General features: G+C 38.8%; 1 protein-coding gene across 1 annotated transcript in view; it reads right to left on the bottom strand.

Annotated features, from left to right (window-relative positions):
• Positions 1 to 18,226, bottom strand: part of UCHL3 (ubiquitin C-terminal hydrolase L3) — a 45,626-nt gene extending 27,400 nt beyond the window's left edge. The window contains exons 1-6 of the mRNA XM_055702472.1: positions 17,943 to 18,226; positions 17,694 to 17,705; positions 5,083 to 5,211; positions 1,794 to 1,950; positions 1,321 to 1,406; positions 204 to 251 (exon numbers count right to left, since the gene is read on the bottom strand). Of these exons, the coding sequence (XP_055558447.1) occupies positions 204 to 251; positions 1,321 to 1,406; positions 1,794 to 1,950; positions 5,083 to 5,211; positions 17,694 to 17,705; positions 17,943 to 17,984 (474 nt within the window). The 5' untranslated portion in view covers positions 17,985 to 18,226. The remainder of the gene's footprint in view (positions 1 to 203; positions 252 to 1,320; positions 1,407 to 1,793; positions 1,951 to 5,082; positions 5,212 to 17,693; positions 17,706 to 17,942) is intronic.
• Positions 18,227 to 18,659: the final 433 nt, after the last annotated feature.

Genomic DNA, 18,659 nt, shown 5'->3' with positions numbered 1-18,659 from the left:
ACCCACCACCAGCTTCAAGTCTGGTTCCCTGCCCCAACAATGCCACTTGATTTTGTAGCCTGATTTTTGACTAATGACACAATACTGCAAACCAAGCAATAGTCTCCATTTTACTGTAAACTTTTAATATATGACTCATTTCAATTACAGTCAACTCAAAGCAGTTATTAACAAAGATAGTTTTTTTTTAAAAAAAGGAATACCTCAGTCTGACCTTCATGGGCACTGGATTCATGAGTGACACGAATAGCCTAAAATTAAAACATATTTCAATCAGACTTTAAATGAGAGATTTTAAGTGTTTTAAGAATCACTGTATGCTCTTAATTTTATTAAATGCCATAAATGTAACTATTTTTGTTCCGTGCTTATAATAAAAAAATGTCCACTTCTAAGGATCTTGGAAGCCCAGTATTTCAGTTTCATCACAGTCAATTCAAATCAAATACCTAACAGTTTGTAATGTCACTTTTACACATAGAAAACACCACAGGCAAGTGTTTTGGAGGTATATGTATCACTTTGTGAGCAGACAAAATACTTTAGATAGAAGCTCTGATCAAATATCATGTCCAACACTTCTACAGAAAATGTCATCAAACCGCTACTGTTTATATTTGTTACTACTTCCCTCAGCCACATGTTAACACCCTTACTCCTGAGCACTTCATAATAAGCTTCAATTGAACTCAGAACATAGAAACTTTCATTTTGAGAGATCATCATTACCATCAGAAGCAGCAACACTGGTCTCCGCTTCTACCACTGGCCAGATGTTTCTGCTGCATCTTTTCAAACAGCACTAACAATCTGGCTAACCACACTTTTACCTAGCTCATCTAATTGCTTGGCGTAGCAGGGAAAGGAGATTATATTTCATCCAAATCAGCTCTTTGTGTGCCCCAAACTGCTAGAACCGAAAGAAAGATAACTAGAAGGCACAAATGAAAGGTGGCAGCAGAAGGACCATCTCTTCAGCAGCTGGCCCAGATCAACTTAGACTGCCCATTAAACTGCATCCTGAACCCACCAAAAAGATCACAAACGCCTGCCACCCATTTCAAAGTAATCTTAAAAGTAAGCCAGGGAATTAACATGGATGAGGGAACATTGACAAAGTCCATTCTGCTGGCAGGCAGGAATACTTTAAAACCCACCAACGTAGGGTTTTCTTTGTAGCAACTGTCTGATCACAAGCTCACATGTAAAAATCAAATTGTTCAAGTGCTTCTTCACTGGATTAAGTCCTAAGGACAGCACCAGCTCATACAAGTAATTCTTATACCATTTTAAATAAAAGTAAAACCACACGATACTAACTTCATAAGTTTCTAGATATTTGGCCCTCTCTTCAGGAGTCATAGATAATGAATCTTCTAGGAACTTTTTCAGTGAAGAATTAGTTTCTTAAAAAAAAAAAAACACACACCAAAAGAAACATCATTAGAGTCACACTTTAACTCCAACTTCATTCAAAGCTTATAGAATGCTTACATCCAATGAAAGGTTTAAAGATGTAATTACATTGTATCTTTAAGACACTGAAGGCTGACTGCAAAAGGAATTGCTACCTGCGGCAGTTCACAATGTTTTGAGTTCTTTAGTTCATGTATTAGTATGAAATATAGTTTTTATAATTATAGGTCAAAATGTTCTTTTGTAGAGATCGTCCTTTATGAATAGTTACATTCAGAGAAAATAGTACAAAATGTGTCCTTCCCTCCCTGCCTCCCCACAGTTAACAAAAAAAAGAGAAAAGCCAACAAAACCCACCTGGCAAAAAAAAGACTTACCAAAGTTCATTTTATCTCTGTTGTTTGCAATAGCATGAATTAGCCCAATTGTTCCACAAGCGTTGTTAATGGTCTGCTTCATGAAATACACTGATGACTTGACATCTTGCCCCTTAGCTTTTATTCTCTCCTCTTCTTCTGTTCTGAAGGTTTCATACTACAAGGAAAGTTACAAACGTCTCACATATAGTACAAATAGATACTGGCTACAGTATTCAAGCAAAAGTAATTTTAAAAGCAACAACAGCTAACTAATAACAACCAAAACTCAACTTGCAATTTGAAATGTTTAACAGATGTGGTCCAACACGTACATGTAAACTTACTCAACTGAACAGCTCTATATCATTTCTTAAACCAATGCCTTGTCAGTAGTCAAAAACCAGTCACAGCTGAAACAATTTTGAAATATTATGTTATCTAATCTAATTTCAAAAATGTTCAAAATATTTCCTTGATCTGAGCACCTGTCACCATCTCTCTTCAACAAAAAGCTTTTAAGGCCAGAGGTCTCAAAGCGCTATCAAGCAAACCATAATACTTCAGGTGTTTAATCAGCATGAAACATTCTTACAAGTTCCATTTTTAAATTTCATTTTTTTCCAGGATTTTAAAAAAAGATTTATATAATGCTTACAGCCTCAAAAATGGCCCTTTAAAAGCCATATTTGTAAAATGAATGTTTATTTTCCACAATAAAAGTAGTAATTTAGTTTGATTGAACAATCTAAAGTACTTGTTTTATAAAGATCATAACCGACTAAAATCTGTTATACTGTGTAACAGTGTGTTGGTTTTGTGGGGGTTTTTTTGTTCCTTGTGGTTTGTTGGTTCTTCTGCAGGGGGTGGGTTATTTTTTGTGGGTTTTTTTTTATTATTTGGTTGGGGGATTTTGTTGTTGTGTGGGTTTTTGTGTTTAAGATTTTCATCTCAAACAGGAAAAGAATGAAAGAAAACTTCAAATATTCCAGACAACACTGTTCTTTCTTCCTCCTTTACCTCTTTACTAGGTACTTTTGCAGACAAAAAAGAAAATATTGAAGTAGATGGGCTTTTCATACAAGTGTGACAAAAGCAGAGTTTGAATGCAGAATGTTATCATGGAACTATTCCTGAAAACCCATGAGAAATTTCTCTCAGACTCTGTGTACCATCAGTGACAAACAGAAACAAGAACTTTTCCAGCATCACGATTCCACGCTTACACCTTGTCTGAATGGTACCACTTATCTACAAGTTAACAAAACCAGCCCAAATTTCGGAGAGCATAATTGGACAAAAGTTCAGATTACAGAGGGTAACCAACATAGCTGTCATTCGCTTCCCGCTCACCAAAATAAACTCCATGGCAAAACCAAACATATAAATATTGAGAATACTGAAATACAATTTTGAGCAAGGGTTAGAGCAGATCATCACCTCAAGAGGTCCCTCCTAACCTATCCCACATATGTTCGTTGGACTATGCCCCAAACGCCCAACCCTTACAGTATTCACTCTGTCTAAAACAGACAATGAAGACTAAGAAAAAAAAGACACTGACCTTTAAACTGGACAAGCACCCTAAGACTATCTGTATGCCAACAAGAATATCTTGCCCTAAAAGCAAGTTTAAGCAAATTGGTATCTAGGAAGCACAAAAGAAAGGAACCTCTAGACAGAAGAGCAAAGGCATGACACAAAAGCATTTACGAAGGCAGCAAAACTAAGAGGCATACTTTCATAAGTGTAGACAGAGCCAGGAAACATAAATAAATAATAAACTAAATAAAAGCAGAATATAATAGGCCATATTGAAAGGGAGACTGAGGAGGGGAGAAGTACTCCAGAAATACAAAATAACGCTCAAGAGTCTCGTGGAGTTCACACTAAACAACAAAAGCTTCAGAACATTGTGACTTCCACATGAAAGATTCAGACTTCACACACTCGGGCTAAACAGTTGAAACACTTCTGTCCCTTATGTTTCTGAAGTATCAACATGCTGTAGAAAGTCTCAAATATTTGGCTGATGATCAAATGTGATTGATCGATGCAACAGAACATATGCTGTTTCTCCAGTTCTGTTTGTCATATGCTTCCTCAGGACGAAATTGGATACACCTTCTGGAACAAGAGGAAAGTTGTTCTTTCCCATGGGATGATGATCCCATAGCATGATCCAAGAAAGGAAGTTTGCACAGGCAGGGAGGCAAAAGAAAAGTGACAGTCACAGAAGGAGCTCAGATGTGTAGCTCAAGCAGCCAGACAGAAACCACAGAACACAGAAAACAATGCCTTAAAGGTGATGGAAAGACCCCAAAGACAGGTGAGGACAGTTAAGACTTTGCTTATATTCAAAACTATCAAGGTGGCTGAAATCAAGCCTGAAAAAGACTGCCTGCATAGCTGTATGGAGCAACTGAGAACACAGAAGTTTGCAGTACCTGATGAGTAAGACTACTAACTTAGTCACTCTTCCCTCTAAACAGGTTTTGTTGTAGAAGTTAAGTTTTAATAGCTAACTGCTTTGTTCTTATAAACCATGTGTTCTTGTTGAGACACACATTAGAAGGAAGAAGTTTAGGTAGATTCACCTCAAACTTTTTGGCTAACCTTATCGCAATCACGTAAGATTTTTATAAACTGGAAGATCACTATGAATTACGCATTTCAACTCACATAACACTCAAAGGAGATACGCAAGATGAATGTCTTTGCTACGTAGAAACACATCACAACACAGATTAGAAGATTTAATCAAACCAAGCATTTCCATGTCTAACAGAGGAAGAAGCAGGGGGAACTCATTTTAGAAGTATGCCCCATCAGTCCAAGAAGCAAAAGCCATATTGGTACCGATGACTGAACTGGAAGTGGACTGAAGTTTGGTCAGTGCAACAGTACAAAAACTCCAGAAGTAGTTACATTTCATATAATCTTACACACTACCTCTTAATTTGCTTAAGCTATTGTAGCTTTCGCTATAAGTAGCAGATCTGAGCCATTTCACAGTGCATATTAAAAAAAAACCACCATCAATTGTCTGTATTAGAAAAATGTGAGATGTATTTGTCTGTGCTTCTACATTAGCTGTTCACATTCCAACTTGAAAAGAAATTGGAAATATACAGGTCAGATTATCAAAAGAAGATTCTGAAGGAAGCATTTTGGTTTTTTTAATTAAGAGGTCTCTGAAATAAGGTTTGAGTCACACCTTGTTTATGACACCAAAGTACAAGACTCAAGTTGTTCATTCCCATTTCATTTACAACAAAAGTGATTAGCCAATTTTTAAATAGATATTTACCTTTTCTGTTACTGGAAAGAGAAGCAGCACTGCACAGACAGGTCTTGGCACCATGCTAAGCAGTTCTGGTTCCATACCATAAACATCTACAAATTGCCAGTCAGGATGTATACCTAACTGTTTGAGAAACTGGAAAAGAAAAAAATAGAATACTACTAAATGAATATGCTCATATACATACCTTTTTAGAAACATAACAGAGTATTTACAGCGTGAAATACATTGCGACAACCCGTACTTTCCAAAAATTAAGGAGCATAAAGGAGAATAAACGAGACTCAAGTATTAATAAATAAGGCTAAACAAATCATAGGGCTAACAATGACACTCAAAATCCCCATGTTTTATTTAAATAAATAGCTTTATGAAACGGAAGTGAAAACACTCCTAGCGCTATTTACTGAAGCATTAAAGGATTTCAGCCATTTTGAAAGTGTTTTGTCATAAAATACAGAAGTACTGAATAGTCACTAACTACAAATCATGGATCAGAGCACATATGAATAAACATGATATTATTTGTCTCATGAGTACTACAGAGTACCTGACACCAGCGCTCATTATATTGGAGCTGCTGGGTTTTAGCAGCTCAAAAAGTTGTGATCTTTAATGACCTTTTGAGCAAAGAGATACAAGATATATATTTCAGTAGGTGTACTTTTTAAGGTGTTCTTTTACAAGAAAAATCCTTTCAAACTATGATAGAATAACATATTTTGAATTAGACAAGGATTAAGTACCAGACTAATCATGAATCTTCAAGTAATTCTCAGTCGCTTTTTTAGAATATTTGAACAGCATCTCAGCCAAAGGCTTTCTGATCATGTTTCCTATATTATAGCTATGTGTCAGAATACGAGAAGTGATTTTGGATCTTTTACCTAACATTAAGCCACTTAAGAAGGAAAGAGACTGCAGCACCTACTAAGCTCTGACAACCTTAGCCTACAATTGGGTGTTCACTTTTTAATTAGATATTCTTCTTTTACTCAGATATGTACCACAATAACAGCTGCAGAATTATTAACTATGCATGATCTAAAATAATTTGAAGTATTTCTATTACCAGTCTAGAAGAACCTAACTGAATTCAGAAACTAGTTTCTATACACACACTGACCATTCCTAATTATAAGGAAAAGCTAGCTGTACACTGTGGCATACACAAATCCTAATTTGAAACTACTTCTACTGGTAAAAGTAATACATTTTGGAGAAAAACTTAAAGATGTGGGAACCCCATGTATTTTCCAAGATGTCAGCGTTTCATAACTTACTGTATATTCTCACTGAAAAAACATATTCCACACAAAAGTCTTATCCAGCCACCTGGGGCTCTCAAGTTTAAAATAAGGAGTCTGCTGATAAACAGCTGTAAATTCAAATGCCTGAAAAAACATGCAGCAAGCAATATTCCTCTACCCTCTTTAATGGAAAAACAATGAACTCCTAAGGCATTTCTTTAGCAAGCTCCCAACAAAACTCAACTCTGCAGTTCTTGATACTGTTCCCAAAAGTGATACTGTAAAAGACCAGAGTGATTTGCCCATTATCTTTCTTAGAGGGGAAAGATTACTTTAAAAGCCTCATCATACTTCCTGCTCAACCCTACTTGAGAAAATCTATTTATTGATACATTTGCAGCAAAGATGCTTAAGAATAACATAAGATAAGCCTAAAAGAAAGGCACAGATGACTCTCTTCTTTCCATAATCCACCTAGCGTGCAGGTTTACACATCCACACAAGAATTCAGTAACAGTAACACCATTTTTTAGTAGATTCATACCTATATAACTGTGAGAAATACCTAAAATGAGTATTTTAGTAAAACAAAACATGAGAACATACAACAAAAGACAAGTGTCTTCATCTAACATGAGATCCCTTCAAATACCAGTTTCAACTTGTAATGGGCAAGAGGCAAAGTGGTTGTCTTTCAGGAAACATAGCAAAGGGGCTGTCTCTCAATACTTAAAAAGAGATATAAAGGAAACAGTTTCTACAAAGGCTGAATGTATGGAGAACAAGGATTTCTAAAGAGTAAGGAAGATGAAGATTTCTTACCAGTAACACTTAAGGATATTTGCTACAAAAGGGGCAAAAAATAGAAAATACAAATATCCTGAAGTTTATTAAGTGAATGAAGCTACAGTTTGTAGCCAGTGTTTTGAGGGGGGGAAATAAAAACCAACCAACCCCCAAAATTTTACCGTTTTAAATGCATTATTCTCTTTCCATTTTACACTGCAAGACATGACATCAAAACGAAGGGCAAGTAAAGGTGATTTAAGTTTGAAAAAAGTTTAAAGAATATCTTGAAAAAATACAGCTTTTCTGTGTATCTACAGTAATAAAGTGTCTTTATCAGGCTCTTAAGGAAATTTTCCTTCCTTATGTAGAGGTTTATGGAACCGTGCACAAGTCATAACGAAGGCTTTGTAGAATCTAGCCTTTTTGACTAGTTCAAAAAACAAGGTAGTTTTGAAGTACAGTAAGCAATCTTCTGAGTGAATTTCCTTATGCAATGCACTAAGCTCTTTTGGTTCTGTACAATCTTTGAGTCTTACCAAGATTGGGAAGAAGGCCGAAATATTATGTTTTAGTGAAAATGGAGAAAAGGGAAAATTTTAAGTGTTTACTAGCTGATGAAACAGAAGACGTATATTTTGAACTCCTATTCTAACCCTCAAGGTTGTGAAAATAATTACCACTTTATGATTAACCAAAAAAAACAAAACCAAAAGGGGAGGTAGTATGCATATAGGTGCATTAAAATACTGTTTGTACTTCTAGCACTTTCCTTATGAAGCAAATGACTAATCTTTCCATCGTTTTAACTGCTGTGATTCAGAACTGTGGAAAAAGTAACATAACCAGAAAAAAAAATTATTATTAATTATTATTATTATGCAAGATTACATGAAGTAAGGACACAAAACCCCAACAACATAAAAACAACACTCAGTTTAGAAAAAGACCCCACAACCAGAATCATTGAATCATTGGGGTTGGAAAAGACCTTCAAGATCATTGAGTCCAACCGTTAACCTAGCACTGCCAAGTCCACTGCTAAACCATGTCCCAAGTGCCACATCTACACATCTTTTAAATACCTGCAGGGATGGGGACTCAACCACTTCCCTGCCCAGCCTGTTCCAATGCCTGACAACCCTTTTGGTGAAGAAAATTTTCCTCATATCCAATCTAAACCTCCTCTGGCGCAACTTGAGGCAGTTTCCTCTTGCCCTATCGCTTGTTCTTTGGGAGAAGAGACGGACCTCTGCCTCACTACAGCCTCCTCCCAGGTGATTCTAAAGAACAGTAAGGTCTCCCCTCAGCTTCCTTTGCTCCAAGCTAAGCAACCCCAGTTCCTTCAGCTGCTGCTCATAAGACTTGTTCTCTAGACCCTTCACCGGCTTCAATGCCATTTTCCAGGCACACTCCAGCACCTCAGTGTCCTTCCTGTAGTGAGGGGCCCAAAACTGAACACAGTGTTGGAGCTGTGGCCGCATCAGTGCTGAGTCCAGGAGGACAATCACTTCCCTTGCCTAGAAGAGGCAATGCTAGAAGGATCATATTGAGCTACTGGAGAAATAAGTGATTTAGGGTCTCCTGTCCTGTTCTACACCACTGTGGAAAAAAAACAACCAACCCAGCCAACATCAAAAACCAAAGCCACAAACTCCACATTAGTAGAATGCTCCCTAAACCCAAGAACAGCTACTCAAACTCCTTAATGAAATATTCAGCATAACTAAAACTCTACAGATAGAGGGTGCCTTTTGTGTTACCATACTGCCTAGAAACATTACAATCTAAGGAATTGTACGTTTCTGTATATGACAGTGATGACTAGAAGTGCTGATCAGCATTACAGGGAACAGCAAGAGCACAGGCTTAGTATGACAGGCAGTGATGTTAAACATGTGAGCAGCATTAACAACTTTATTGTATAATTGTCAGAAAAAAAGAAAAAAATACTAAGGAGAGACAAAAATAGGCAAAAGAGATGCCTCTGTCTATCAAGAAGGTTTCCTTCAGGCCTGGGAGGAGGGGAGATATATCCTTCTGAAAATTCAGTAAGTATATGATAAAAACTGGAAGCATAAGCCCCTGTGTAAGACAGACTGGCAGATGGGTAACAGATGAATAATAGATGGCAGCATGGGAAGAACTCTTAAAACAAATATATAGAGCTTATTTTTAATGTGGAGACATGCAAGGGAAAAAAAAAAAGAGAGTTCAGTCAATTACACAGCCAGATAAATAATTTTTTGCCACTGTTATGAATTGATAAAAGCAAGGTAAGACTGTATTTAGCAAGGCTGGGTAGAAGAAATTTTGTAGGAATAAGAAGTTATTAGGAACCAGGAAGAGTTCTTCAGAAGGACAAAACCACATATTAGTTAGATGTAACACAGGAAGGTCAGAAAAAGATGTCACAAGCAACTGCTTCAGTTTAGGGAAGCTGCATGAATAGCTTAGTAATAACTATATTAAACCTCCTTCCCCCCCCCCCCCCCTCAGTCTCCTAGCTTTTTCCTAGCCCAGACAAAGATGCTGGTACAGAAAGGAGTCAGTTATGCACCAGGAGCTGAAGCAACCCCTTCCCCTCAGACAAAAGCATTCCTGTTTTAGGACAGAAGGCAGTTCTGCATGCTTTTTAGACAGTGTCATTCATAGGGAGGGACCTCTGGTGCTTTGTATTCCAATTATTCAGTAATTATCCAAGCAATTTTATTCTACAGATACCTGCTGGACAGAGCAGTTAAGGGTACTTTACATTGTATCTGAGGGCTTACTCACTTTCAGCTGCTTTCTTTCTCTCAGCTTATTAATAAGTACTCAGGTTAAATAGCACCTTTATATTTCTCTAGAGCTGCACAAGAGAGTATTAGATAGTCTTTTTCAGTCACTGCATATCACATTGCTGACTCCTTAACTTACACCTCTTTGAGCATCCTTAGATAAAGAAGAAAAAAAAACCATACTTGGCTTCATTGCAGAAGTCTTACAGGGGCTCATGAAGAACAGTAACAGCAACAAGAAAAAACATCACGCATGCCTGTATCTAGTTTATTAACTTTTTCAGAACTTTATTTTTACTGATTGTTGCCATACTTCCAGTTATCTCTTTTCTTGTTGTATGAAAATACCTTCCTAAGAAACTCTTCTTGGTTTTTCACTGGTCCAACTAACCATCAGACAAAACACTTTTGAAATTACTTTCCACACACTCCTCCTTATGTGCGTTTCTCAATTTCTCCTTTCCCCCCCCCCCCAGGTGAGAAGGAAGCGCCTTATGAAATACTGTTTTCAACTAGCTAAGAGAGAGAGCAGAGAAGATGAAGACAGACTCAGCAGTGGACAATAGAACAATGAGAAACAATGGACAGAGGCTGGAACGCTGGAAATTTGAACTTGATAAGGAAAGCATTTAAATTTTAAAAATAATGATCATGGTCAAACACTAGTACAAGGCTGCCCAGGAGGCTGTGAAGTCCATCCTTTCAGGAATTCAGAACTTGACAAGTTCCTGAGCAACCTGTTTTGAAGAGAACATGGCTGAACTACAGAACTCTAAGAGTCCCTTCCAGCCAACCCTATGCTATTCTAAATCACCACGCACTGTAAATATGTATGTCTAAATGTTAGTTAATAGCAAAAAGCATTACAATAAGCACATTTAGGCACGTTACCTATGTGGTATAAGCTACACTGCTTTCATTGTTGGTACCAATACTTTAACCTACTAACTGTTAGACCTGAAAGAAGCACAAAGCAGTTATTTTTAATACTTGATTCTGCTCTGAAGCACATTGGCTACCTTTAAGGTTCATGAAAATTATTTATTTATAAAAAAACAATTCATGCTTATTTATTTATTTTTAAAGAGCCTCAAAGTAGAATGGAAACCCAGTGGACAGAGGCAACTTAGCAACATCTTGACTCATGAGACTTGATTTCAGCAGTGTAAAATAGAAGTACTTCTGCCAACACAGTTATGCAGCCAGTAGGAAGAAGTGATTTATGGGGTTGTTGGAGATGTGGGAAGGGTAAGTGAGGTAAGAAGAAGTAAGGGTGCAATTTATTTTAACAGAAAACTTTGGAGTAGTTAATGTGCAATTTAAATAGTCTGAAGTAGCAGTGCTCTTTTGTACTGTCACTTGCACATAAAAACAAAGTGAGGACAAACACTGAAACAAGATGGACTTTGAAAATTAGGTGCAATTAAAGTTGGGACAGCATTTGCAAATATTCAAGAATGCCACATTCTGAATACTAAGTCATCATAGTAATGACTGAGTTTTCCACATTTTACTATAGTACTTGTATAGAAGCTGGAACCATGAAACCATAAAACTGGCAAAAAGCACAAACATTTCCATACATTCAGATGCAAAAGTCAAAGGGCTTTTGTGGGAAGAACCAACTGTTGTAATCCTCTTCCTAATGCAAATGCAAGCCAAGACACCAACAGAGTCTACATTTTATTCTACTTCTGCTCAGCGCATTAAAGCATTGCTGTATCACAACAAAAACACAGTTAAGACCTTCTTCTGAAAAAAAAACCCCAAAAAACAAACCACACAAATACCAAAACACAAGCCTATGGCTGTAGGAAACAGGGAGGACTACATCCAAATAAACCAAGTGAGACAACCAATATTTTGTAACTTTTTCGTTAAAGCCCAAGAATTTTTGGCACTTCATTAAACCGAAGCTATCTTTTTACCTAGGAAGTCGTAAGTCACTGCATAAGATGTGTTAGGGAGTTATCACCCAGAAAAAAAAAAAAAAAAACCCACACTGAAAAGCACTTATATTACAATTTATAAAAATCCAAAAATACATGGTTGTATTCAGCCCTTTAAGTATCCAATTCTTACTAATCTATATTACAAATATAAATACAGATTTTTGTAATATGCCCCTATAAATTATGTATAAAGACTTGAAAGCAAAATACTTTGTTTCAGAAGTTAAATCCTTTTCTAGAAATAAGGTAATCACCCAAACCGTATTTTATTGTTTGGGCCTTATGAGGATATATTTCTTAATTCTTTCATTATGGAATTTGTGGAATTAAAATAAAGGGATCATTTATCAATACGTCTTAGAGAACGCATCTTTCAGACTAGTAATCAAATTGACTGATGTGACAAGACGGCAGCAGCTGTAGAAACTTTAGTTCTATACAGCTGGTCAAAAGGCATACCAGAAGCAAATAAATGGCTGTAACTTACATGAGGTGCGTTACTCTTCTTTACCAACTACTCCCCAGTTAGAGTGGCCACAGTATGGTCTTGCTTACGCAAGAGATGCTCCATTATAATAAACTTATTTGGGAAATTCAATATTTATTAGAAATTCTTTAAATATCCTCAAACACTGATTTTCAGAACCTCATAATAAAGTTCAAAGAATACAGCCCATTTATCATCACAATTTTTTAAACTTTTTTTAGAAAATTTGCAATGAAGGGGGAAAAAAGGGAACACTTTCAACTTCATAAAAAATGTGAGAGATCTTACACCCACAAAATTTTTATCTTTCCAATTGAGTTAGTTTTTTTTCAGAGTGTCTCAAAGAGCACTGCTGAATTACAGCTGATCTTCACCATGAGAGGTATATTATTTTTTAACATATCCATCAAGCAGTTTTGAAACTTAATACTAAGTATGCCCAGGTACTGGTACTGCCACATATATTGAACCAGGATATCACACAGGCAACAATACAAAGTGCTGAAAAACCCAAACTAACCAGCTGACCCAGGCTTCCTTTGAAACCACCCCAGTGAGTGAGAGTTTTAGAATGCTCCAGAGTCCTGAGGTGCAGCTACTGAGCCACTGGTTCAGCACAGGACACCAAATTACACTGTGAAAAACAGAGACCTGTTTCTATGCTCTAAATTATTCATACTGGGCACAAGCCATACCAATCCACTCCTCCAAACAAGCTTTTATGGATAGTATTTCTACAGCATACTAAACCAACAATTGGATTCTACTGATTCTGCTTGTCCTTTAAGCCAAGGAAAACGCGAAAGTGGGGAAAAGCATCTTCAGTGCAATATAGTAACCTATCACATGAACTGCTATGGCTTGGTTTTCCACTCTGTAGCACCTCATTCCCTTAAACAGTGTTCCAGAGAGTAAGGGTCTCATGGTTACAATTTTTAGTTTGTCACTGAAACAGAAGAAGAAACTAAGCAAAAGAGAGCATAATAAAAGGCCAGAAGTGGCAAGTACAAATAGAGAAATGCAATACGTGGTTTTCTTAGCTTTCAGTTACTGAGGAATGTACAAAGGAAGATCTAAGTCAATCCTTCAACTACTCATATATATAATGCTCTAAACCCCAAAACAAGTTACAATTTTCCTTTTACAGCATATCTACCCATTTAAACTCAAGAAGAAGTCTATATAGCTCGAGATATTTTAAACTAGAAGCCATTCAACAAGTGATCTTACAGTGGATGTCTACAATCCCTTTGTATTTGTCCTTCGGCTTATTCTTTGCTATGCTATGCCACAGCCTCAACAATTCCCGTTTGCTGGCTCTGTGGAAGGCTTTCTGGGGGTATTCTCTTTACAGAAAGGCATAAACTGAGTCCCGGTCTTTCGCCTTCTGAGGGTCATAATAACAGGCTGTTTTCCAGGCATGCATGCTATGTCTACTGTTTCCACTCTGCTTGCAACAGAGAGTTCAACTCTACTCCCCCACTCCCAAGTAAAAAAGTAAGCTTAGCCAAGCATTTTCAGAAGGACATCTCTGTTTCTTCACATCCAACATGCTTCCACTCCAACACAGCTCATCTACAAGTATTTTCACCCTTCACATCAGGAATCGTGGGCACTTTCAGTTACTTCCATCCCTAGGGCTTTCTTTTGGGAAAGCTTGTGTGATAATGTTAAAGAGTTCATAAAGTTGAAAGACCTTTTAGGAAGAGTAAAGTTTGTTTCCTCAGAATACTTAAATTGTGTCTCCCCAACACCCTTAAAAAATGTGGTCCGTGACTGGGTGAAGACTGGCTGTATCCAGTTTCTGCCATTTGTGCTATGTTTTGTGATCTTTATTGCCCCCGTGACTCTAAAGTCACAGCTGTCAAGGTCACCCATGGACTAAAATTAATTTCTGTATGTAGCTGAGTCTCAGTACATTAATGGATTTGGGGAAAAAAAAAAAAAGGTAGGATCAAAGGCCTGGAAAAAATGCTGGAAGGTAACTAAGAACCAGGAAGTAAGCCCTCAGGTCGCAAGAGAAACCCAAGCCACAGTCACCTCCCAGTTGTTTAACCTGAACTACCTGAAGCCAATGCTTGAGTTGAAATGGTACCTTATGTAGAAAGTAGGGGTGTTTCTTAGAGCACGTGAGATGAAGAAAGGTAAGAGAGAATGAAGAAAGGTAGAACATCAAAAAAGATAAACAAAAAAGTAGTATTGGTTGTTATCTGTGCATGCTAGGAAATCAGTCATGGGTTGCAAGCCAAACTTAAGTGACATCATGAACAATCAGTTTGTGTCTGGCCTTTTCACTGCAATAATTTGTTGCAGTCTGGTTTTGGGGGTTGGTGAGGTTTTTTGTTGTTGCATTTTTGGGGTTTTTTTTTGTTTTTGCTTTTGTGTGTGTGTAGAAGAAATTGAGAACATACACAGCCAAATATAATATGGTAAACAGTGGGCAGATAAATCCCATTTTCTTGCTTTCTCTCTCCCATTAGTGGGGAAGGTTTCATAAGAGATTCAGTTGAAGGTGAAAGAAAAGGAACCACTCCCAATCATCACTGTACACAAAGTGGAGCTTTGTAAAAGCTGAATCATCAACACCTTCTGTATCAGAGGTGGACTAACAATTCATCCTATCAGTGTTGAAGGGGAGGAGAAAAAAAAAAGGCATCGTGACAATTATATTAGCACTATATGGTACATCTAAGTATGCTGACTTCTCTCTTAAAAATACCACAACAGATAGGTGGCTGTGGTATTTCGAGTGAGTCACTGCCATTGTAAATCTTTCAAGCTAAAAAAGAATATCCCTGTTTATCCTCAGTCAGTTTCTGAACCTTTAAATAATTCTAACACATATGCACGAAGAGAGGTCCTATATATACACCAAGGATTTAGAAATTCCTAGACTTGTATTACAGCATAAATGCTTTCAGATAGAGAAAAGCTTGCAAGATAGTTTGAAAAGATTTCACATACCCTGAGAAATACCAGTACTTCTCCATTATTGTCTGAATTCCAACCACAAAGATTTAAAGTCTCAAACTTGCAACTTACATGTCAAAACCAGAGAGCACACAGCATAGTAAGCACATATTAAAAGCAAATTAACCTGTATTTAGTACATTTTCTTTCCAGTTACTATTAAAATAGGGTATGATTTGTACAATAACCAAAATAGGCTAACCATTTGTTAAATTGTAATGACAGTTCTGACTACAAACTAAGACTTAAGAATCCACACACCTTACAGGTGAATGGAATTTTTTTTAGTTTTAAGAGTTCACTCACACACCTGGCAATAACATTAACACTAAGAGTAGTACATTGCAAGGACAGTGTAACACTCAAGTAAAACAAACAAAATACAATTTTTAAAAAAACAGCAAGAAACCCAACCCCAAAACACCAAGAAACACATGTCTAGATATCTGTGTAAAAAACTACTACTAGATGTATCTCTTTATGTGTATGTATCTTAATACATTACAGCTATTAAGGGCACACCATTGTTAGTTTGTGGGTTTTTTGAAATCCTGAAGAATTCTAGAATATTTTGGAGAACACAACAGAGTACCACAAAAAAACCAGTCTGTCCTTGCAATTAACTTCACAGGATTTTTTTAAAAAGCATTTGCAACTTCATTTGAATCTCAAATTACTATTATTGTTGTTCTAAACATAAGCAGGATATGAGCAACTTGTGACTAATAGCCTTGTTCTTACAGCTTACCACTGTACTGATGAGATTAAAAGAACAATGACTAACAATGCAAAGTGTATTCATATTCAACACTGACCATTTTTTCTTTTCTTTTTAATATAAATCTCTTAGTCTAGATAGTAGCAGCAACCACTGCTAAGTTAAGACTGGCAAAATACAGTGAAGGAGCAAGTCTAAGTGGTCTAAAGTGGCCTTTTCTGTACAGGAATATTAAGAAGAAAATCCTTGCAGAATGAAAATTCCAATAATCCATGATCACCCACAACTGACAGATATCCATTATCAACAAAAAGCCAATGGGCAAGACAGCCAGATTTTCAACATGCTTAAGTTGTTCATTTAGTGTTTTTTCAGGATTTACTCTGTATAACAAACATGTAGTGGCAGAAGATAATTCAGATTTTTTTAAAAAAAGTAACATTGTTTTTCCTCCTCAGTTTATACTTTACAGCTTAAATTAACTGTAACGAGCTCATCTCAACATCTCAACATCAACATCTGGAAAGCGATGTTAGAGAATTTGAAATTGTACTAGTCATTTACTCATACTTACTTCCTTCTAAACAGGAATCTAGTCTCTGAATTACAAAACTTAAAAGAAGTCTAAAACTTAAGGAGATTATAACACACATCCAAGAAAAACTCCCACGAAAGGCTGTTAATTTTAATTGAGGACTAGGATTAAGAACTCTCCACAGTAGCAATACTGTAAAAATTATAAAATTATTTGTTCTAGGAAACTATAAAGCAAAGTACAAAATGACGCAGCATCAAATAACTTTTTGCTCTCCTGAAGACGCAGTGTATTACTACAACAACAAACAAAACATTTTTCACACACAGAAATTCCTGATTTCCAAAATACTTCAACAATACAGTTTTAAGAATGTAATCTTACAGCTGGAAGCTTAAGTCCTTTGGCTTAAACACTACCCTTAACGTTATCAACAGGCCTGCTAGGATCAACGTCTTGCCTCTAATGCTTGTTAAAGATACTCAAAGTTGCCACTGAGAACCTGATGCAGGGTTGGAGTATGTGTGATACCCTTTCAGCTAGAATTTATCTAGCACTTAACATTGTTTTGTGGACTAGAACAAGCTTCCTTTCTCTAGCATGGATTCTACTACGCTACAAAACCAGAAATAACAAATCACACAGATGTGGTCATGAATAAGCAGCAAAGTGCAAAAATAGTAAAATGACGTTATTTCTTATGGGCAGGCAAAGAAGAGACAACACAGTGGTGTGAGTAAACCCATGCAAGTGCACAAAGCCATCCTGTACAGGTCCAGAACAGGCACACATTATATAGTAATGTTTTAATCATCAATTAATTAAAACCCACCTCGCGACACATCAGAGGTTACATTACATTAATAGCCAGACATTATCTATTCTGTTCTCTCTTCCTTTAGCTTGTGGGTGTTTGGTTGTTGTTTTTTGGGTTTTTTTTTCTATATAGTATCTTTACATTACACTACGTACTGAGAGGTTTCAGAGGAGTGTCCAGTACAGTCCAGTACTAGAAGGCACCCGTGGGGGAGGAAGGGGTTACTCTCGTTGGAGAAGCAGGAGCCTTTACTACACGAAAATGAAAGATAGGCCTAGAGCTGAAGCGACACTAAAGGTTACCTCGAATAAAAGCTGCTTACCTGATTCGTAACCTGGAAAGAAAGCAGAAAACAGAGAGAAGTTAAGACCCCAGTTAGATCCGCAGGCTGAGACCTCCCCCGCTCCCTGCCACAACCAGCCGTGGCTCAGCCCGCGATGCTGAGCCCGCCGCGGCCGCAGCCCCGACCCCCTCCCCGCCGCCATCCTCCTTCCCTCCCGCCAGCCCTCCCGCGCACCCAGCAGCCCCCCCACCCCCTCCCGCCGCGCCCACCCCCGCGCCGAGCACCCACGTCGGGGTTGGCCTCCAGGGGCAGCCAGCGATGGGGCTCCATGGCGGCAGCGGCGGGGCGGGTACCGGCACTGGGCTGAACCTCGCAGCACGGCACTGACAGCGCCTCACGCCGCCGCGCCTCAGACCTGACCCGGGACCGCACCACCGAGCCGCGCGGGAACGGCGGGGGGGGGGGGAAGCGGAGACGAAGGCAACCCCCGGCGGCCCACCCCACACGTCTCCCCCGCTCCGGGGCGGCGGGCCCAGGCGGACACCGGTAGCCAACGCCTCCCCCCCGGGGCGCCTCCGGGCAGCGACGGCCGGAATATTCCCGCCTCCCCGCTCTCTTGGCTCCCCCCGGCTATGGGCTCTCCCACGTGCCAAGGGGCGACGCCTCGGCCGCCCCGCCCCGCGCTTGCTCCCAACCGTCAGGGCCTGCCTGGTGCGCAGGAGCCGCCGGGGGGCGCCCCACCGCCCCCCACCGGCCCCAGAGCCCGCCGGGGCCCTGCCGGCAGCGGCCGGGGAGCAGGCGCCAGGCGCTCGGTACAGCCGGGCCCGTGCGAAACGGCCTCTCACAGCTAAACTGAGCTACAGCCGTTCCCTGGCGGGGAGGCGCGTACACACCCCCGGGAACGGGGCAGGCCGCGGAGCCAGAGCGGACGAAGCGTTCGGAGGGAACTGCCCAGCCGCGGCAGCGGGTACCGCCACACCGCCTGAGCAGGCTGAGCCGTGTGTA

The sequence above is a fragment of the Falco cherrug genome, chromosome 2 (genome assembly GCF_023634085.1).
Source record: "Falco cherrug isolate bFalChe1 chromosome 2, bFalChe1.pri, whole genome shotgun sequence".
NCBI classification, from domain to species: domain Eukaryota; kingdom Metazoa; phylum Chordata; class Aves; order Falconiformes; family Falconidae; genus Falco; species Falco cherrug.
Note: the sequence above shows the minus strand (reverse complement) of the source record. Positions and strands in the feature narration are given on the sequence as shown.